Source organism: Carassius gibelio, chromosome B7 (genome assembly GCF_023724105.1).
Source record: "Carassius gibelio isolate Cgi1373 ecotype wild population from Czech Republic chromosome B7, carGib1.2-hapl.c, whole genome shotgun sequence".
Lineage (NCBI taxonomy): Eukaryota > Metazoa > Chordata > Actinopteri > Cypriniformes > Cyprinidae > Carassius > Carassius gibelio.
Window position 1 is genome coordinate 33,604,860 of NC_068402.1, and position 21,705 is coordinate 33,626,564.

Below are 21,705 nucleotides of genomic sequence, written 5' to 3' on the forward strand. Positions count from 1 at the left end.
TTCCAAATCTAATGAATTCTAATTTTTTATCAGTATTTTAAACCAAAATATAAGATGAAACCAAAAAGATTCAAACAGTAAAACAAATAACCATCTGTTTCTGTTGAACACACATTTAAGAAAACAAGTTAATGTTTTTAATGTTTCAGGTTTACTTGTCCATGTTGACAAGAGGATCACATTGGCAGCATTCAAACAGAATCTAGAGCCGTTTGTTGGCGTCCCCTCCACTCAGTTTAAAGTCTTCCGGGTTTATGCCAACAACCAGGAGTTTGAGAGTGTGCGGCTCAATGAGACGCTCTCCTCTTTCTCTGATGACAACAAGGTGAGATTCTGTCTTTACTTTCTCCTATGCTAGCTCAATTCTGTTTGGCGCCACTAAAGATGCATAAATGCCACGCTCTGTTTGTATGCTCTGCTGTTGAACAGATCACGATTCGATTGGGACGTGCACTGAAGAAAGGAGAATACAGGGTGAAGGTGTACCAGCTGCTAGTCAATGACCCAGAGGTGAGAGACAAAGAGTTTGGAAATGCATTTTGTTTATTCTGCAGAGGAATGAGTATTCTTAAACTGACAACTTTGTTTTGACAGCCCTGTAAGTTTCTTTTGGACACTGTGTTTGCTAAAGGCATGACTGTTCGACAGTCTAAGGAGGAGTTGCTGCCTCAACTCAAAGACCAGTGCAAACTGGACCTCAGTGTAGATAGGTAAGCCCATATCAAACATTTTATATTTGTCCTTCTAAAGGCCCTGAAGTGACATGAACTGTGAAGTTCTTCATTGCTTTTTGCAACCAAATTGACAGCCGTAAGAAAACAGAAGATAAAAGCATCTGATCACAGTGATGTGGATAAGTTTACCAGAGCTCTGCAATTTGGCACTCCAGTCAAGTCACGTCATGTTTATTTATATGCCACTTTATACAGTAGAGTGCTTCAAATCGGGGGTAATCAATTAAAGGCCGGTCTCTAAATTTCCTTCTCAGCAGAGGTCTGGAAAATGCTGAAATGGTTTTAAATTTCGATCTGGACACCAGTAGTACTTTGCTTAAAAAAATAAATAAATAAAAAATAAAAAAATAAACGGTCAAAATACTCATCAAAGATGAGGATATTGGGCTCCGCAAGACAATGCAGTAGGCCTGTCAATATAAAAAATTTTGCATTCTAAGACCAGTTTCAACTAATATAATGAACACCTTTTCAAAGATCAATAAACTTTTATTTTATTGCTGTTTCAACATGTTGACTTTGTGTGGCTTCAAATTAATTAATTGTGTGTTATATTATGTGTATATGCCAGTTAGGGATGATCATATTGAGCGTCTAACCGTTAACCGTAAGTAGTATCATGACCGATGAAGGGGCCGTTTACATATAACGTCTTTTTTTTGTGCTCAAGTTCGTTATTTCAAATTTCAAGCGCTTTGGAAAGGAGAAAATGCACGCGCGTGCGTGTGTGTGTGTGTGTGTGTGAACTCACTGGGAGCGTTGACACATGCAACCACATGCCTATAGACATATTTAGCTGAGCAAGCAAAATGAAGCGAGTGAAAAGTAGGCCCATTTCAACAGAAATGGCAACGAAGTTACTTGCAAAATATGTGACGCAATATTAAAATAAAGTACAATAGTTTTGCAAGTACAATGCTATATCAATTGAGACGCTTCCCAAAAGCTAGTCACTCTAGCGAGAAGTTATGTGTTTATTCCCGGGACATCTGTGCCATCAGAGAAGGTGTTTTCTGCCGCGGGCTGTCCACAGGCGGCGCTCCAGAATAACTCCACTTCACATCATGACATGCTACATTATTTAAATAAGAATTGAAAAATTATCGTGGCCGAAAATATTATCAAGCTCTTTTTTTTTTTTATTGCGCGATTAATTGATTTATCGACTATCGCGACAGGCTTACAATGCAGTCTTGCCTGAGAATTTTCCTTCCGAACACGGACTTTGTAGAAAATGACGCGTTTGAGAGAGACGGGGCATAGAGGACCAACAATAATGTACAGTATTTTAAAAATAATGTGTTTTTTGAACATTAAAGCATGTTAACATATTCTGTTACACTAAATGCACAAAATAAAGATCTTTTAAAAAAAAGCGTCATATGACCCCTTTAAAAGAACGCACACTTTAAATCTGTTGCATACTTCTACATTTTAGATGTATTTTATGTTTGTTTGTTTTTTAATTGAAAATGTAAAGAAAAATCATCATGTTTTCTTGTTCATGGGATGGCTTTTGTTGTCACAGGCCTGACTCATGAATTGCTGCAGCAGTTTTGGACGCACATCCACCTTCTGCATGCTGCAGTGACGCATCTCAGTGCTTCACTGCAGCAACTGACCTTTTAAATGCACTGACTCACAGCACAGGAGGACTCATGCCTCAGAATACTAACAAGATGTGTGTTGCTCTGTGTCACAGGTTTAGACTCAGGAAGAAGACCTGGAAGAACCCAGGCACAGTGTTTCTTGATTATCATGTCTATGAGGAGGACATCAACATCTCCAGTAACTGGGAGGTGTTCCTCGAAGTCCTTGAAGGTGAAGACCATCATAGTTGTCATAAATATTCAACACCTCGTATATTTTGGCATTTAATGACTTTCTTGCATGTAGAACCGGAGCGGATGAAGTCTATGTCCCAGTTAGCGGTTCTGAGCCGTCGCTGGTGTCCAGCCCAGATGAAGCTGGAGGCCTTCCATGAGGTGGTGCTGGAGAGCAGCAGTGTAGAGGAACTCAAGGAGAAAGTATGTGGAGTATGAAAAGGCTCAGAATTCTTTGTTTTCCTCTTCATTTGAGTCTTAATGTTTAATATTTGTCATATTTTGTTCCCTCAGCTCAGTGAATTGAGTGGAATTCCTCTTGAGAACTTGGAGTTTGCCAAGGTACAGTAGTAGGCTTTGCGTATCAGATTTACATTTTACAGATGTGGTTGTGTTTCAGATGCCCTTCCTTGTCTTGTTGCTCCTACAGGGACGGGGAACTTTTCCTTGTGACATTTCGGTGTTGGAGATCCATCAGGATTTAGACTGGAATCCTAAAGTCTCCACCCTCAATGTCTGGCCACTCTACATCTGTGATGATGGCGCTGTGATCTTCTACAGGTGAAGCCTTTCCCGTCACATACACTTGATTATTCGTTTTTACTAGTTAAGTAATGAAATTATATGCAAAAAAACAAGATTTTTAGACTAAACTAGTCAGCGAGTTGTCAAAGACTAGTTTAGCTGGTTCTATGAAATGGCTATATGTTATATTTAATTGAATTGATTTATTTATTTCCTGTTTTAACAGTGTGGTTTTAATTGTTAAAGACAATTGCCAATTTTTTTACCAGCTTTGTAATGTTACATTTTCAAAATCAACCAGTTTGTGAGTTGTACAAAAGGCTAGTTTAGTTGGTTCTGTCGAAACTCTTTACAGTTAGGCTAGTCTGTTAGTTATGTATTGGTTAGTTTGAGTTAGTGTTGAATTGTTTTAATAATGCAGTTTTAATTGTTCAAGAACAACTTTGTCAAATTTCAACCAGCTTTGTATTGTTACAATGTTGGTATTGTATGTAAATGAACAATGGGTACGTATTATTATTTTTATTATAATTTTGTTATCTGCATCCAGAGATCCGTTTTTTTGGTTATGTTTTTTTTTGGCAAGTCAAAAAAGTGACAAAAAAAGTGTGATCTAGCTGTCTTGCTGTACATTTTTAATTGTTATACATTACTTTTTCGATTTATGTACATTTAGAAGTGTAAAGAATAATATATTAATTTATTTTAACCTTAACTCTTTTCTCGTCTTTTAGTAGACATTGCTTCTCCGCCAAAGATGAGTTTTTACAGCTTTTCGTGTTTTCACTGTTATACATTGGTGGGCACCATTACACATCTTCTGAACAAGTACAAAACCTCCCGAACAAAAAAACACTTCAACAGGATGGAGAAAATAATTAAATAATTAAAAATAATGCGAGCATCAGCAATAAATAACATATAAATGAAAACTGCATATTGCTATGGAGTAAAGTGTTGATCCAGGAAGTGATTTATGTCTGTGCAAGCTTTGGAGGGATTGATGGAGGCAATTTACTGGATTTATGCTTTGATAATCATACTGTATATTATCCAGATGTAGTTTTTGATACTTATCATTTCTCACCTTTTTGCTCAAAACTATACATTTTTATGAAACCTACCTATATTCAAGTGTTGATTAAAAAAAAAAAAAGCTTTAAACTAGAATAAAAGTTTATTTTTATTTTTTTTTTTGTTTAAAAGAAGAGGCCCTGATCTTTATTTTTTGGTATTGCATATTCAGATATTCATACAGAAAAATATACTGAAGGCCATAGATTTTTTGTGAAAATCATCAAAATTGTTTGCATTGGCTGTCAACTTTTTTAAAAAAATGCTGGCGTTAATGTAAGAGTTAATATAAATCCACAAGTCAAAATTATATCATAAAGTAGTTACTTTAAAACTACCTTTAATTTAAAACTTAACATTGCTATTAAAGATGAGATAAACCGACTAGTCATCTTTATGTGTAATTAACTAGTTGCTTGTTGGTCGATTAGTCAAGCATGCATGTCTGTGCCCATCTCTGCAGGGACAGCACTGAGGAGCTCATGGAGCTGTCTGAGGAGCAGCGCAATGAACTGATGAAGAAGGAGAGCAGCCGCCTGCTGAAGACGGGCCACCGGATCAGCTACTCCCCACGCAAAGAGAAGGCCCTCAAAATTTACTTAGACGGAGGGCCCACCAAAGACCCTGGACAGGACTGAGGAGGGGAGGAAACTATCCTTCCCTATTTTCTATCTGGCCTGCCTTCTGCAGTGTAGCGCTGCCTCGCCAGCGACCCTGGCGTTTGGGCCCCACGTTGAATCAACGTCACCAGTGCTGTCCGGCTGACGCTCTCTTCTTTGAGCTCCAGAACGCATTAGCGTGGCTCAGAGTACTATTGTGCACCATAGTTTATTGTACTGTAAAGTTTAAAGGGAAGTGCAAAAGCTATTTCAAGTTCAATATCATTCAGATAAATCAATTTAGTAATACAGAGATGGGTGCACTCGTTAGAGGAAACGGGGCAGTTTGGGAGAGATATTTTATCGCCCTCTTTATTTCTTTCACCTGTTTGCACTCTCAGTGCACCATCTCCATTGATTTTTGTCCCGTCGTTCTTCATTTGCTGTTTGTCCATCACTCACTCTCTGATTCTGAGATGTGATCGAACGCATCGAATTCTCTCGTTCTCAGCGTCCATCATCCTGAGTCTATTCAGTACTCGAGCACAGCGTGTAACGTATCCAGCCACCTCCGAGCGCCCGAAGGGGTGACGGCACTGCTCATTTTCCATTGCATAGAGGCTCTTCGATCGACTCCAGTCGTAGTGACACTTTCACTTGAAGTTTTGGGTGTGATGCTCTCACTTGAATATTGGGATATCTCTCCTTTTGTTTATTTAACACATAGTTGTGAAATTAAATGCTTCATTTTTGGCTGAAGAGGTTCTATTCTTGCAGTTCATGCTTCCTTTTGTGTGTGGGTGTTGCCCACTGACTGCTGAAGCTCCGCCCTCTTTGTAGGGAGCTCCGCCCTCCTCCTCTCACTACACTTCCTATTGGGGCTAGTGACACTGGTACATATGAATTTGCAAGGCTTTAAGAGTAGGGCAATAATGAATCAAGTAGTGCGCTTTGTTCACCCGATTCATTTGTTTTTGTTTTTTTCATGTAAATTATTTCACTACAGACTGATGACAACGTTAGGTCTTGTGAGTGACTTTTAATGGCATGTGTTTTAATTTTTTGATCCGTACTCTGCTTTTCTTTTTCCATTTAGACATGTCCTGTGTTCTTTTTCATTTTTTATTTCTGCACAGTGTGTGAACAGAGAGTGTTCGGATGTGGCAGGTTTGTGTGTGTGTGTGTGTGTGTGCATGCGTGGAAATGCTTCTTGCTGCTGTTTTCGCATAGCTGGAAAGCGAAGGGTGCTGACGCCCCATTGGAGGAGCGCCAATGTCGAAGCTCGACCCAATGGCTGCGGGTTCCTGGGCTCCTAATGCTGCCACAAGCTGTTCACAGTAGACATGCCAATACTGAAATAAAAATCAACAATCAATCTCTGTCTGCCTGCTTCCAGGTTGACGTATACGAAGAGCTCATATTTTAAAGAATTATACAAGGAATCAAATTTTGCTTGATTTTATGAAATGATACAAAATATTATATTCAAACAATGTTAGCATACTATAACCTACAAAACCTTAAGATGTCTTTTTGAACGGGATATCATTTTTTATTTCATCATTTACTCACCCTCGAGTAGTTTCTTCTGTTGAACGTAAAAGATATTTTGTACAATGTTCGTTACCAAACAGTTGAAGATAGTCATTGATTTTCTTAGTATAAAATATACTCTAGATGTTAATGGCTACTGGAATATCTTCTTTAATGTTCAACAGAAGAAATTCTAAAATCTTCAGAACAACTTGAGGGTGACACAATTATTTTAATTTTGGGTGAATTGTCCCTTTAAGCTGCAGAAATGGTTCATTCATAAATAGCAATAATTTCTCATGTTCGGGTGGTGTTTGCGTAGTCTTAAGGTGTGGACACATTAACGTCATTTCATTTATAAAATACCCATAGTCTGTTGTCAAGTATAGCAATATATAAAGCACAGCTTAAAAATAAGTCACTTTCAAACTAAGTGGCTTTCTGTTGGGCAATGGGCAGATTCACATTTGTGAAATCTGCAATGGGAAATCTTTGCCCTTGTGCAAAATTAACAATTGCATGGATGAATTCCTATTGTAATGGATGCATTTAGTCTGCGAAAGATCTCCAACTGACATTACATTTTAAACCTAAACTTTTAAGGTGAAGTCACCATTAGCAATCTTTAGGGAAAAAAAAAATCATGACTGGATTTTGTCTGTGAAGAATTTGACAAACAACAGTAAATGTGACCACACCTTTACTCATTTTAACAAATTTAAAAAAGTCTAAACTTTGGTTCAAATCATATATATAAAAAGATGATAAACAACATGTTTTTCAACCTTTTATTTTCTGGAGCAAGTTTGTGTTCATTACATGGGTAAATTATGGGTAAAATACAAGTTATGGGTAAAATACAAGTTTCTTGTATAGGTGCGTCACTGCTACACTAAACTAAGATGGATTGGCTCTCAACTGAGTTTTCCTCTTTCCATTTTGCTGCCTGATGTATTCCTAAAGCATTAATACTGTACATTAATAATAAGTGCTTCTTTCCAATGCTCAGACTTCACAGTTGAGCTTCAACACTTGAGGGCTGTTCACACTGACAATGATTTGACCTGCTGGATGCCCAAATATTACTGCTGAAAATCTGATCACAAATCCAATTAAACACATCATCATCCTATGAAAAGGCGCATGAATCAAAGTTGCTCGCTCAACTACAGTATCTCACATGTGACTGTTGCATGTCTCCAACCATCACTTGTGTCCCTTCAAATCGCCAACTTTCTTTGGAAATGCATGACTTCCAGGCAGCTTGATACTTTCAAATCGCTGTCAGTGTGAACGGTCTTTAGATTCTGGCACATTCACTACTGTTTGGGTGATTATAATGAAGGCGTTTCCTACAAAGCTTTGGAGTGGTGATGAAGCGTTCATGTCTGTTTCAGCAGCTTAGCTTCTCTTCATCTCACTAGATGATGTAGTCAATCTCAGAGTAGAGTGTGTCGGCGAGCTCCTCCTCGCTGGAGTTCTGACTCTTTAGGCACAGTGCACCTCGTCTGACAAAGAGAGTGATCGCCATTTAATTTTAATAGTTCATATATTATTTCATGAAGTCAAAAAAAGTATTTTATGAAAAATACCGGAAAAACTACAGTAATATGGAAAATAATTGTGATTCATGTGATGCAAAGTTGAATCTTTCAGTGTCTTCAGTGTCACATGATCTTTCAGAAATCATTCGAATACAATGATTTGCAGCTCAATGTTGAAAACTCTGCGGCTTAATATTTTTGTGGAAACAACTACATTTGTTCAGGATTCTATGATGAATTTAAAGCATTTATTTGAACTAGTATTTTTTTTTTAAGATTATAAATGTCTTTTTAGCTGTTTAAGTTTTGCTAAATAGAACTATTCGTTTCTTTTTTTTAAAAAAAAGCTCTTAAAAACCCCAAGCTTTTTTGAACTTTGTTTAAAATTTCTATCTAAAACGGTGCACATAAAAGAAGTTGATCACTAAAAACTAGAGTTTATATAGTTTACATTATGATATCAGCATATTATAATGATTTCTGAAGGATCGTGTGCCACTGAAGACTGGAGTAATGATGTTGCTGTGCATCATCTGAATAAATTACATTTTAAAATACATTGAAATAAAAAAGTTCCTTTCAAATAGTAATAATACTTCACAATATTACTGTTTTTAAATCAAATAAATGATGAAAAAAATGTATTTATGCTTTTGACTGGTAGTTCATAAATATTCATATATAATATTTAAATATGTACATATTTATATCATGTTAAGTGAATACAGCCAGGAGAGGATGGCTTCTTACCCAAGATGTTGGCACTGCAGATCACCGGCACATGGGCAGTGCTCTTGAGCACCCTCCCCCTTAAAATCCCATGACAGCAGCTCCATCAGGTGATTGGCTGCAATGATGCAACGCTCACGTTCTATTGGCTTAGAGATGCACACTGGTAACAGCAGGGCTGAAAATTGAAAACAAATAGTTAACAATATGCACTATTCAGCAGGTTGAGATCAAGATGTTTAACAGATAATGTAACGTGCTCATTTGATGCAAGTTAATTATACCTTTATGGAAGGCACAGCAGAAGTCCTCCTTACAGTCCCTTTGGAACTGACAGATAGTTCCTGCTTCTCCCTTTGTGTTGTTTGCACACTGACCCCACACACACAGCTGTCCCGCACAGCATTCCTCATCCTTGGTGCATGTCTGAGGGGGGATGCAGAACATACAATGGGTTGAGACGGCTCAAATGATTCCAGTACACATAATTCATGCTTATCTTGAATCAAACAATTCGTTCTTTCAGGACACTGATGCACAGCAATGCATCTCAAGAACACGGACTATGGAAATTACTCTTCAGACCGCTTCATTCTTCAAATGATCAAAGTTAACAGTATATTTAAGACTAGACGTAAACAGACTTAGCCCTTATAAACATTAGTGCCAGAATTTGCTCTAGTGTTCTGATCTCAGAAACATCTCCGAAATGTGAAATAATTCTTGTAAAAGACAAGACAAAAATATAAACTTGTGGTTCAGTATGTGAATCATTTGGTTAACCACACTAGCTGATTCATAATTGTTATGATTCATTAAAATAAACTGGCTCAAAACTCATTCATTCTGTATTTCGACTGGTTGCAATGTGTGCTACTGATTCACTTTAAAAAAATGGCTCATGGGTGTCATTCATTCAGGAATTGGACTCTATTGTATACACTATAGGACTTTGGCTGTATGCAGTTGGTTCACTAAATAGACCTGGTTCATAAGAATCATTTAGGATTCAGATTCCACTGGTTCTGCGGTATGCTATTAATTCATTAAAAAGTATTGTCTCACATGAGTCATTTGTTCAGAAATTTGTTTCCATTGCAATTGTGTGCTATTGAAACATTTAAAAATGGCTATTAAGAGTCATAAGTGTGAGAATCGGATTCTTCCACTGGCTACACTGTATGTAATTGATTCATTAAAAAAGAAAAAGCTCAAATGCGTCATTCATTAGCAAATCAATCTATGCAGGTTACACTGTATGCTACTGATTTAGTCAAAAGTACTGGCTCAAAAGAATCATTCAGTAGCGATTCCAGCAAATCTAACTTTACGGGTTGTACTTCATGCTACTGATTCATTCTGAAGTAATTTGTTGAATCAGATTCCTCAGGACATGCTGTATGTTTATCGATTCGCCAAAAAGAACCAATAAATAAGTCATTCTTTAATATTCTTGTGTCATTCATCTCTGCAGGCCTCAAATGTTTATGTTTGTTCAAAGCCTTAGCGAGGCTCTCTAATAAGCAGAAACTGGGTGTTCGAATCTGCTTCAACAATATCCTGCGAGAGTAATGCACATCTGTATTCTGCTTAGTTGGCTACCCTACTTCCTGGGCCGTGAGGTGAACTCAATATGTCCTAACTTGAGCTGGAGACACTGCTCATATTTAGCAATCTGCGCACTTTGATGTGAAACCCAAAGGAGGAACGCTTCGGCATATCAGATTCCAGGTGCACTCGTACTGCAATGCAGTCACAATGCAGACTCCGTTGCATCATGTTATTGGAAAACATTACTGTGTATTATATTTGTGCAGAGACCCAGAGAAAGTAGAAAATAATGAGCACATGAAACTAACTACAGACTAGGCTGAACACCTAACATGTTAACTTGATCTCTTACTGGATAACAGCAGAGGTCAAGTGTACTTCACATGTGCCTGGTCTGTGAAATTTGACAGCGCTTACCGCATCAGTGTGTTTGCAGGGCAGACACCTCGAGCCCTGTGTTTCATAGAGACAGTAGCTGCCCTTCTCGCAGTCTTCATCAATGATACAGTCCTGAGAGACAGAAGAAAACAACAACATTCAAGACCTTGTGAACTAACATAACAGTCATAACCCACACATTTATGTGAGGAACAAATCAATAGCATAGCTGCACTTCACAGAGTTGAAACAACATTCACAGGATTTTGGCAGGATATGAGGTGGTCATATGATGGGTGCAGTGTTTTTCTTGTTGGACAAAAAGCTTTTTATCCCTTAAAGGGTTAGTTCAGCCAAAAATGTATATGATGTCATTAATGACTAACCCGTAAGACCTCCATTTATCTTCAGAACACAGTTTAAGATATTTTAGATTTAGTCTGAGAGCTCTCAGTCCCTCCAGTCCCTGTGTACGGTCTACTGTCCATGTCCAGAAAGGTAAGAAGAACATCATCAAAGTAGTCCATGTGACATCAGAGGGTCAGTTAGAATTTGCTGAAGCTATTGCTAATTTGCTATTTTGAATAAAGTCGTTATAGTTGTCATTAATGACATGATTTGAATTTTTGGGTGAACTAACCCTTTATGCTCCATTTCCCTCCTTTTTCATCCTGGTTCATAAATTTTTAACAAAGAAAAAGTAAATCCTTCCGTTACCTTTAGAAGAATCAAATGAGTGATTTTAACATATTAAATACAATCACTGCAATTATATTATTATAAATCGGACTCATATAGCGACAGTCTATCCAAAAATTTAAATTCTGTCATTTACTCACCCTCATCTCATTCCAAACCTGTACGACTTTCTTTTATTTTATTTTGCTAAATACACATATTTAAAATGGAAAAACATCATCTTGAAAAACTAGACCAAAATATTCATGACTCATCCTGAACTGCACAGATTATTGTCCAATCAAATGCTGTCTAGAACAAATGTCCCTCCCTCTCATACCTGCAACTGACTAGCAAATCATCATTCATGTGATTTTATGTCTATCATCTAGACCTTTTTTCATTTTTCATTTTGTTTACATTTTTTCAAAGGGTTCAATAAACTGACCAATGAACTACAAACTGGCTTGTGCTTTTGACTTCATTGTCTGACCTTATTTCAGTCAGACGGGAAATTAAAGCTCACGAAGAGTTGGCCTATTCCTCTTCCCAAACACTACTACTACTCCTGACGTCTTTGAGAAGATGTGTGCAAATAAAAGGTTTTTGGCTGTGGCAGATAAATACCACAAATAGACAGAGAGACAAAAAAGATGGACGGACAGACAGACAGACAGCTTACATGATCAATGCTGTTCTCTTTATCTCTGGGTTGTATGGTTGTCATGTTGTTTGTATCTTTGGTTGAATTGACCGTTGTCTGGGAGTAAAAACACAGAAATTAATTTAGACACTTATATTGCCATGCATTTAATGTTATGTGACATCCCACTTATTACTTAACGCATTAATGAATAAATGTACTCAGAATAATGAGTTGTCCTTTTAGTATGTGAGAAGCAACTGGAGAATGACTGAATTATCATATCTAGGAAAGCAGTTGCTTAGGACAATATCAATTATACAGGTAAAGATCCCCTGCTGTTACATTTACTCACCCTCATGTCATTCCAAACCTGTACGACTTTCTTTCTTTTGCAGAACACAGAAGATATTTAGCAGAATGTTGGTAACTAAACCATTCTAGTTGCCATTGTGAAGAAAATAAAATCTCAAATTATCTTCTATTATAATTCCACTGAAGAAAAAAAGACATTGAAATTGCACAAGAGTGAGAGAATAATTAACTTTTTAATTTTGAGATGTATCTCTTTAAGGACCAACTGTGATTTTAGTCAATATCTGTTTTGTTGTCTATAGGTTAGTACACTCCTAAAAGTTTATTTTGGCAAAAATACAAATTTAAATTGAAAAACACCTGGAAAACCTAGACTAAAATATTCATGACTCATCCTGCACTGCACAGATTCTTGTCCAATCAAATGCTGTCTAGAACAAATGTCCCTCCCTCTCATAGCACATGCAACTGACTAGCAAATCATCATTCATGTGATTTTATGTGACCTATAAACTACAAACTGGCTTGTGCTTTTGGCTTCTTTGTCTGATCTTCCTGGACGACTGGAATTAAGAGGATCTAAAATGTCAAATGCATCCCTAAAGACGATACGTAGACGACATCCGTCGATTATCTGCCGTTATCTTGCCTTGTCAGCTGAACTGCCACCTCAGACCCAGAGCCCTGCCATCTGGAAGAGCAGGTCAATACACAGCAGACAGCCTTATTTCACTCAGACGGGAAATTAAAGCTGACGAAGAGTAGGCCTATTCCTCTTGCCGAACACTACTACTACTCCTGACATCTTTGAGAAGATGTGTGCAAATAAAAGGGTTTTGGCTGTGGCAGATAAATACCAGGTTTTTAGGACACAAGTAGACAGAGACAAGAAGATAGACGGACAGACAGACAGCTTACGTGATCAATGCTGTTCTCTTTATCTCTGGGTTGTATGGTTGTCAAGTTTGTATCTTCGGTTGAATTGTCTGTTGTCTGGGAGTAAAAACACAGAAATTAATTTAAACACATTTATTGTCATGCATTTAATTTGACTGTACATTCATTTTAAATACATTCAGATTGTACATTATCCCACTTATTTCACAACACATTAATGAATAAATGTACTCAAAATAATGAGTTATACTTTTAATATGTGAGAAGAAACTGGAGAACTATATTTAGAACCATTTGTGAAAAAAAATGTATGCATTAAAATGGCATTAATATAATTCTACCTCTTTACCTCACTTAGTAAACATTAATACATGAATATACAAATAAGTCCCCGCCTCCACTCGATCTCAGCAGTTCAAATCTGCCTATTTTCACTCAGTTAACTACAGTGATAAATGCTACACAATGGCAAGTGGCAATATGGGATTCATTCATATGATGTATGAACCAGAATTTGATTCTAAAGAAGAGGAAGAATTAATTATAGCTACAGTCATCTTCAAGTCCATCTATCAGAAAGGTAATACATTTTAAGTAACTTAAAGTACAATGTTGGACATTGATTTCATTTGTAACTAATAATGAACAGCTAATGATGTGTTGCTAATGCTACACAACCTGTGTTCTGGTTTTAAGAAAGCTAATGATATGAAAAGCCCAGCCCCATGAGTTGACAAGATTCAAACCCCGTTCAAACCGTGTTTTTGAGACGGTCTTTGGTACACTGCAGATTTAAGGACAAAATTCTCAGCAAAAGTTTTGAGTTTGCAAACCTTAAACCTTTAAGTGGTCATTATGCCAAATGATTTGACCAATCAGAATGAAGTATCGTGGAGAGTCATATAACTGTATTTAAACTGCCTCACCGAACCAGGCAAAAGCTCTTTACCCACCTTATTGATTCTCTCAGCAGTATAAATGGATTGATTCCCAGCTATGATTTCAATACTGCTGTAATTTTGGAGATTTGAAGAGACGTTGTGTGGATGGAGGCTGGATTTTGCTGTCTCATTGTCTATCTGAGAGAGAGAGAGAGAGAGAAAGAGAGAGAGAGTGAGGAAATGCTGCAATAAGTACAATTTCCCAGCTATCAAATGAGCTATTTCTACATGAACTGACCCTTAAAAATCACCTTCATTGATGTAAAGGTTTCTGCAACTTGTGAACCAATGAATTTCCATAACTTTTTCAGTTCTTGATAACTGAGTTAGTGGGATTTACAAAATAATTTTATAGACTGTCCTAGTTCTGGACATTGCAAGAACTAAAGTATTTTATGATTTGCACATCTTTATAATTCTTTATAATGTGACTCCTTCATAACTTCATAATGAGCTCCCTCAGAGTGGGAACTGTCTAAAGGTTTAATCAGTAATATTAAATGATAAACCACTTTAGATTTGACCATATTAAACACATACCGATTTTACCGGACTAAATAGGTTTGTGTAAAGAGATAAAAGGTCTACAAGATCTGATAATCGATTTAATTAATGTGTGTGTGGGTGTACATATATATATATATATATATATATATATATATATATATATATATATATATATATATATAAGATGATGAACAATGGCAAATTTGGGAGGTCCCTGAAGAATAACACCTAACAATGGTATGCACAGGTGGTATGAAAAAGTGTAGTTTAAGGTTATGAAATTAATCCTTATTGGTCATAACAATATTAGTCAGTATCAGCTTATATGGAAATTTCACTCTGCTTTCTAATATATCAATTTAGAAAGAGATGAGCATCTAATTAAGCTTTGATGGATCATTTTTAGGAAAACTGCACAGATTTGGCATGTGCTGCAGCCAGTGATGCTAAAACTCAAACGCTATTAGTTATGAGAGATGTTTAAAATAATTCCCCAGATCTACTCTGAGAGATATTCATAAGTGAAGAACAATAACTGGTATGTATTTTAAAGCAAAAACCTGCTGCACCGCGTCCTCCAGCTTCTGCTGCGTGTCCTCCGTCAGTTCCTCCACCTTTTTAAACATATTGCTCATGGTCGTTTGTCCTTCTTCTACATGTGTTTCCATGTTTGCAATGATGTCCAAGTCTGTTTTAGATATCTCGGGGACAATTCCATGGACGATGGCCAGGCACAGGCTGAATCCGAGCAGAAACATGTTGACAGAGCGGCTGGTGTCTGTGCAGTGTGTGTGTGATCAGAGAGCGGCTGCTGTCTGTGCAGTGTGTGTGTGTGTGTGTGTGTGTGTCTGATCAGAGGAGCTCCAGCTGCGCGAGGCGAGGCGGGACGATGCGCATAACGCAAACCTCTTTGTACTGCATCTCTAGCTATTCACATTTACTGCATACGGGAGACCGTATTTAGTGAATTTAGGCGAATTTAATTTGTCAATCTGACATATGCAAATTAACGGTGAAGAACAGTTATAATATTTTTTGTGATTCACAACATTTCGTATCAAGTTTTTCCTTAGTTTGTGCATTTATTTTATGCTTTATTAATTTGTATTTAACTAGATGTAAGCCTCTTTATGTTATGTTTTATGTATGTATTTATGAATGTTTTTTTCTTCTTCTGGAGCCCCGCACATGCCATGCAAGAGAAAAAATCGTATGCACAATTTACTAATTAGTTTTCTCGGTTTATAAATCGTGTACACAATTTAGCAAATCGATGGAACAAGTAAATCGTGCGGACAGTTTATAAATCGAGAGATGATTTAGCCTACTTTTACCTTGCGTGTCATGTGCAAGGCTCCAATCAGGCGCTCTCATTTCTCCTTATTAAAAAGTGCTATGCACAAATAAATTATTATCATTAGGCTATTAATACTATTATTATTATTAGCCTTTTATCATTATTATTATTATTTGTGTAATTAAAAAGGCATAGCCTAATGTTCGAAACTGCATACACAAGGAATGCTAAACAATAATCTTTTGTTGTTAGCTATTTTCGACCAAACAAACATTAGGCCACTGACATAAAGTCGACAGAGGCATGGCGTTTGCGCTAATTTTTAACGAATCAAATGATTCATGACTCACTGAGAATATAGAAGACTCGAGGCATAAAAAATTAGTTCAGTTCTGTTTTTGGTTCTCACCACCTTGATCCCCCCCCCCCCCCCATTCATAAATCTGTAGAATGTGGTTTTCTTTCATATAAAATATGTTTTCAAAGTATATGGAAAAACTCGAGGATTAGCCATCTATTTTATAGAACTTGGTAAACCGAATCAATCCAATCTCAGATCCGACTTAAAAGAGCGATTAATTTCGAACATTCATGAATGCAATTAATGCTCATTCTTTATTTATTTTTTGTTACCTATTGTTACAATACCTATTGTTATGAAGTGCTTTGAGCGACTGGTCCTAGCACACCTCAAGGGCGGCCTCCCACCCAGACTGGACCCACACCAATTTGCCTACTGTAACAATAGGAGCACAGAGGAGGCTGTATGCACAGTGTAGCACTCGGTACTCACACACGTGGACAATAACAACACATACGGATGTTGTTTGTCATTCCCTCCAAGCTGACCACAAAACTTGTAAATGTGGACATTGACACCTCCCTCTGCAACTGGATTATGGACTTTCTGACCAACAGACCTCAGCATGTTCGGTTAGGCCACACCTGCTCCACCACCATCACACTCAACACCGGCGTACCACAGGGCTGTGTGCTGAGCCCATTCCTCTACTCCCTCTACACCCATGACTGCAAGCCTGTGCATGGATCCAACTCTATCATCCAGTTTGCAGATGACACCACAGTGATTGGCCTCATCAGAGACAATAATGAGACTGCCTACAGGGAGGAGTTACAGCTCCTGGCCACATGGTACGCTGACAATAACCTGCTCCTCAACATCAGTAAGACAAAGGAGCTCATTGTGGACTTCAGGAAGAAAAAAGAAAGCATGCGTGACCCCATCCGCATTAACGGGATGGTTGTTGAATGTGTCTCCAGCTTCAAGTTCCTGTGAACCACCATCTCGGAGAAACTGTCCTGGACCACAAACACATCCAGCCAGGTCAAGAAGACTCACCAGTGCCTCTTCTTCTTCCTCAGGACACTGAAGAAGAACCAGCTGTCTTCAACCATCCTTGTGAACTTCTACCGTGGTCCAATCGACCATCCTGACCAGTTGCATCACAGTCTGGTATGGGAACTGCTCAGTGGCCGACCGCAAGGCACTGCAGAGGGTGGTGAAAACTGCCCAACGCATCACAGGGACACCACTTCCTGCTATTGAGGACATCCAGAGAAAATGCTGTCTCTACGTCAAGTTCACAGCATTCTTAAGGACTCCTTTCACCCTGACCACAGACTGTTTAACCTCTTGCCCTACGGGAGGCGCTTCAGGAGCCTCTGGACAAGGACCAGCAGACTCACGAACAGCTTTTTCCCTACAGCTGTCTCCATACTGAACTCTGCCCTCTGACACCCCTCAACCCCCCCCCCCCCCCCACACACACACCAAACACACACACACTCCTCATCCCCCTCTCACTACATCTGGTTTAAAAACAAACAAACAATCAAACAAACAAGCAAACAAGCAAACAGTTACACTTGCTATTACTTGCACTACTGTCTGTTCATCCAGAAACCTGAATGATCCATTTGCACACTGGAATATTTTTCTATGCACTTTTTTGAAGCCATTGCACTAGTGTAAATGATGTTCATATATTCATAGTTTCTGCTTATAGTGTACATACATTTATTACATAATCCATCTGTAAAGTATGTTCACAGTACACCTATCATGCTGATAGTATTTAAAAATCTGTAAATGATGTCCATAGTGCATGCCTTGTAAATATGTATATTTATTGTACATTTGTCACAGATCGTCAGACACTGTATATCCTGTACTTACTGCTTATTGCACTTCTGGTGAGATGCTAACTGCATTTCGTTGCCTTGTACCTTACATGTGCAATGACATTAAAGTTGAATCTAATCTACAGTAATCTTATATTAGAAACTGCGTGTTCGAGCCACGCGGTGGCGCCATTGTCTAAATGTGAGTTAAATTAGAAGGCGTTCAGCGTCCAAGATTCAGTTTATATCACTGCTGGGAAGAGTTCATCTTAAACAGTTGAAATAGGAATAAATAAATAAAGTAAGAGCCCACAGAAGATGATAGATGCTATCAGTGATTATGTGCTTTATTGTTCACCATTGCATCCTTAGAGTAGCCTACATGTAGTGTGTTATCAAGTATGAAAAAGCATGAACTATCACCTTTTATTGTTCTGGAAGTCTATATATAGGGCGAGTGAAATAGGTTACCTTATTCTTGGATTATGTCAACAGGTTGCTAATGTAGACCGCGCTGAAGTGATTTTAAATAGAACGGTCTCTGCCTCCAACACGTAAAAAATGCACAGAGCCAATAGGAAACCCAACTTCGCATGTCCTCAAACGTCATGTATTGCCTCCCGCCGCGGATGATAGATAGCCAGTATATTTCGCCTCGTGTTGTGAAAGAGCAGGTAAACTGATTGCGCATCTGACACACACGCACACACACACACACACACACACTGCAGCTACAGTCAGTCACTGCCTCACATGAGCGCGCTTCTGCTGCCTTTCACTCCTCACTGACTGTCACACGATCGCTGTACCTGTGCCTTCAGTCCCACAAGGGCGAAAGTAAGTGCCTGTTACTTATTTCACATAGTTATGTTGACTATTTGTAATCCTGTATTATCTGAGGAGAGTATTTGCTGTTGAATCGCTACTGTATTTTCCTCTGTTGACCAGAATCATTTCTATCCATTGAATTCTAATGACAGGTTGTTTCGGTTCAACTTCACCTGAAGAAACACATGCTGCTTAATGTATATCGTTGCTATAAAACGTTTTTAGTGTAGCCAATTTTTTTTTTTTTTTTTTTTTTTTTTTGTGTGTGTGTGTGTGTGTGTGTGTAAACATTTTGAATTAGTGCCGCCAAAACACAGGCTTATCGGAGTCAATAAGTCTGGTTCATTTAATCTGACGAAGCGTAGCCCACAGCTGACAACTGATCTATAACGATCATCTGTCTTGATCTGACACGTATTTTCATTCTGATTAAGTTCAGTAAGCTTGATTAAATTAGTTTAGCTTTGTGTGTACAGTAGAAGAGGAAGCTACTTCGCTTCTCCTTTTCAAATGTCGGACCTCTTTTTAAAAACGGCATTCTTTTCATTGTCATTTAATAATTGTGATTAAGGGTGCAGTAACACACTTTCAAAATGCTTATCATAGCCTACTTCAATAACTGGACACAGAAAGTGAGACAGAGACGAAGTAGAGACTCCAAAGGTATGTTTACACTTAAAATCTATTAATAGCCTATAGCTAAATCATAACAAAATACCAAACCTATACTTTTCAGGGAAATTAAATAAGTTTGTTCAGATGATAAAGCAATACTGTAACAACAAATTAATGGGACACTTTCTTGTCAAACGGTCTTTTAGAAATCAGCGTGGGGCTAGTTGGTTTTATTTGCAAATATAAAATGTGAAGGTCTGAGAAAAGCTCTAGCATTATTTGTTTGCTGATGCCATTGTGTCTGTCTCCAATGAACATCTAGACACGTTTAAGTATGACTTGAGTGTCCAACTGTGTCTAAAGTCTTTTGGGCCAGTATGTTGAATAAAAAACTAACAAACTGCACCTTGTTACATCACTCATTAGAAATATTATCAAAAATGAAATTTGAATAAGCTGCATGTATGTTCATTATGTTTATTTTCGGACCTTCTAAGACTCATCTAAACTTTTTATTGAAAATGCAACTGCTTGAGAGAGAGAGAGAGAGAGAGAGAGAGAGAGAGAGAGAGAGAGAGAGAGAGAGAGAGAGATGAATGATTGGTTGTTCTCAGTGTGAGAAAGATAATACTCCCTTTAATGTTTCTTCAAGGAGTCAGTGGCTCGTTCAGTAACCTGCTCTTGAACTTGTGTGAAGTTTAGTAGAGTTAACACCACTCGATTTTCACACAGTTTTCTTTGTCCGGATCTCAATGAGAATTTTAGAAATATATTCCAGACAGTGAATATTGGCAAACTGGAAATTCACCCTTTGGATATCCAGCACATTCACCTTTTGGACTTTAAACACCCCACTGTTTGCACTCAACCTGAAGTTTGCAGTCTGGAGCTGGATCAATCAAGCAACAGATTGATGATGCAACCTATCTAGTCATCTCAAATTCTATTAAAAGATATGATGCCTGTCTTTATGATATATTATAAATACAGACTTTGAGTCTTATCGTAGTTTTAAACTCTGGTGAAGGTTGGTCTTTGACTGAGATTTGTGATAAACAAGGCAGCCACAAAACAGTTTCATCTTCCTCTGTGGATGAGCAATAACTTCCTGTCTTACAGAACTGAAAACATCTCTTTCCCTCATGAGGGCGTGATTCACACTTCCTAATTATATATATATACTGTACAGACCAAAAGTTTGGACACACCTTCTCATTCAAAGAGTTTTCTTTATTTTCATGACTATGAAAATTGTAGTAACACTGAAGGCATCAAAACTATGAATTAACACATGTGAAATTATATATGGAATTATATACATAACAAAAAAGTGTGAAACAACTGAAAATATGTCATATTCTAGGTTCTTCAAAGTAGCGACCTTTGGCTTTGATTACTGCTTTGCACACTCTTGGCATTCTCTTGATGAGCTTCAAGAGATAGTCACCTGAAATGGTCTTCCAACAGTCTTGAAAGAGTTCCCCGAGAGATGCTTAGCACTTGTTGGCCCTTTTGCCTTCAGTCTGTGGTCCAGCTCACCCCTAAACCATCTCGATTGGGTTCAGGTCCGGTGATGTATATATATATAAAATCAAAAGTTCAAACATAATAGTGCAGTTCTCAATTCAAGCTGCAAGTTCCTCCTTCGTGTTTTTGCAGGCTTGCATATTTAATCTGCAAATAATAAAACTGATATGATTCAATTTGAAATCACTTCTTGACACTCTTATTACAGACACATTGAAATCACTTTGACAGAGGTGATACATTCGTGTTTTTACAGTCCACATATCATTCGACACTTTGAAAGTCTGATAAACATTAATCACATTTTTATTAAACCAGCTCTCTGTCTGTTTGTTTGGCTGGAATTTCCTCAATAACGGTCCGTTCTGTTGGCCACTACAGTGCAGCAGTGCAGCATCCCTCTGAAGATATCGTCTGCCAAACACAGTCTGCCAGTTGTGTGTCCTGCACACTATATACTCCAACACCCTCATTTGTCAGAAGTTAGTCCATGTGTTACTGTTAAATAAGGAATTTCGACTGAGGAGCTTTGCCATGTTGATGTAAGAACAGAAATAGTGTGGAAAGAATGCTTTTTGGCAGGACATGAAAACAATCAGGTTGTATGTAAATCTGGATGTTGGGCATCTGTTATACTTATAAATTTGTTTTTATACTCGGATCTGTTTAAACTCTGGCCAATGATATCCCCTTATTTGGTGTGTTCACCAAAATGGCAGTTGGTATCCTTTGATAAGCCTTTGCTATTACTGTTTTTCATACTTAGTGTTGGTGATTTCTAGAGCTGGGGGACTGGGACTCCAACTCGGACTCAGACTGCGATTA

General features: G+C 37.8%; 3 protein-coding genes across 24 annotated transcripts in view; 2 read left to right on the top strand and 1 right to left on the bottom strand.

Moving 5' to 3' along the window:
• usp47 (ubiquitin specific peptidase 47) overlaps positions 1-6,130 on the top strand; it is a 35,264-nt gene extending 29,134 nt beyond the window's left edge. For both annotated transcript variants that reach the window (XM_052560620.1, XM_052560621.1), the window contains 8 exons: positions 150-325; positions 430-510; positions 595-710; positions 2,437-2,555; positions 2,631-2,761; positions 2,852-2,899; positions 2,988-3,118; positions 4,620-6,130. In XM_052560620.1, coding sequence (XP_052416580.1) covers positions 150-325; positions 430-510; positions 595-710; positions 2,437-2,555; positions 2,631-2,761; positions 2,852-2,899; positions 2,988-3,118; positions 4,620-4,794 — 977 coding nt within the window. In that variant the 3' untranslated portion in view covers positions 4,795-6,130. The remainder of the gene's footprint in view (positions 1-149; positions 326-429; positions 511-594; positions 711-2,436; positions 2,556-2,630; positions 2,762-2,851; positions 2,900-2,987; positions 3,119-4,619) is intronic.
• A 932-nt stretch (positions 6,131-7,062) lies between these two features.
• Positions 7,063-15,305, bottom strand: dkk3a (dickkopf WNT signaling pathway inhibitor 3a). Its single transcript, XM_052560622.1, has 8 exons — positions 15,032-15,305; positions 13,977-14,102; positions 13,045-13,119; positions 11,851-11,928; positions 10,530-10,622; positions 8,846-8,987; positions 8,583-8,739; positions 7,063-7,796 (listed from the first exon to the last, which is right to left on the bottom strand). The coding sequence occupies exons 1-8, from the start codon at positions 15,227-15,229 to the stop codon at positions 7,709-7,711; spliced, it is 957 nt and encodes a 318-aa protein (XP_052416582.1). The 5' UTR covers positions 15,230-15,305; the 3' UTR covers positions 7,063-7,708.
• Positions 15,306-18,563: 3,258 nt separating this feature from the next.
• The window catches only part of mical2a (microtubule associated monooxygenase, calponin and LIM domain containing 2a), a 55,227-nt gene continuing 52,085 nt past the window's right edge, over positions 18,564-21,705 (top strand). For 7 of the 21 annotated variants that reach the window (XM_052561328.1, XM_052561321.1, XM_052561322.1 and 4 more), the window contains exon 1: positions 18,565-18,747. The gene's annotated coding sequence lies outside the window, so the exon portion shown is untranslated. Of the gene's footprint in view, positions 18,748-21,705 lie in introns of all 21 variants that reach the window. The other 14 variants (XM_052561317.1, XM_052561319.1, XM_052561320.1 and 11 more) reach the window with 4 other exon arrangements.

Coding starts and splice junctions, on each gene's coding strand:
- dkk3a (XM_052560622.1), bottom strand. CDS start 15,229: ATGTTTCTGCTCGGATTCAGCCTGTGCCTGGCCATCGTCCATGGAATT. Junction 13,120..13,976: donor CTGCTGAGAGAATCAATAAG/GTGGGTAAAGAG, acceptor TTTTACTCCCAG/ACAACAGACAATTCAACCGA. Junction 10,623..11,850: donor AAGAGAACAGCATTGATCAT/GTAAGCTGTCTG, acceptor TCTGTCTCTCAG/GACTGTATCATTGATGAAGA.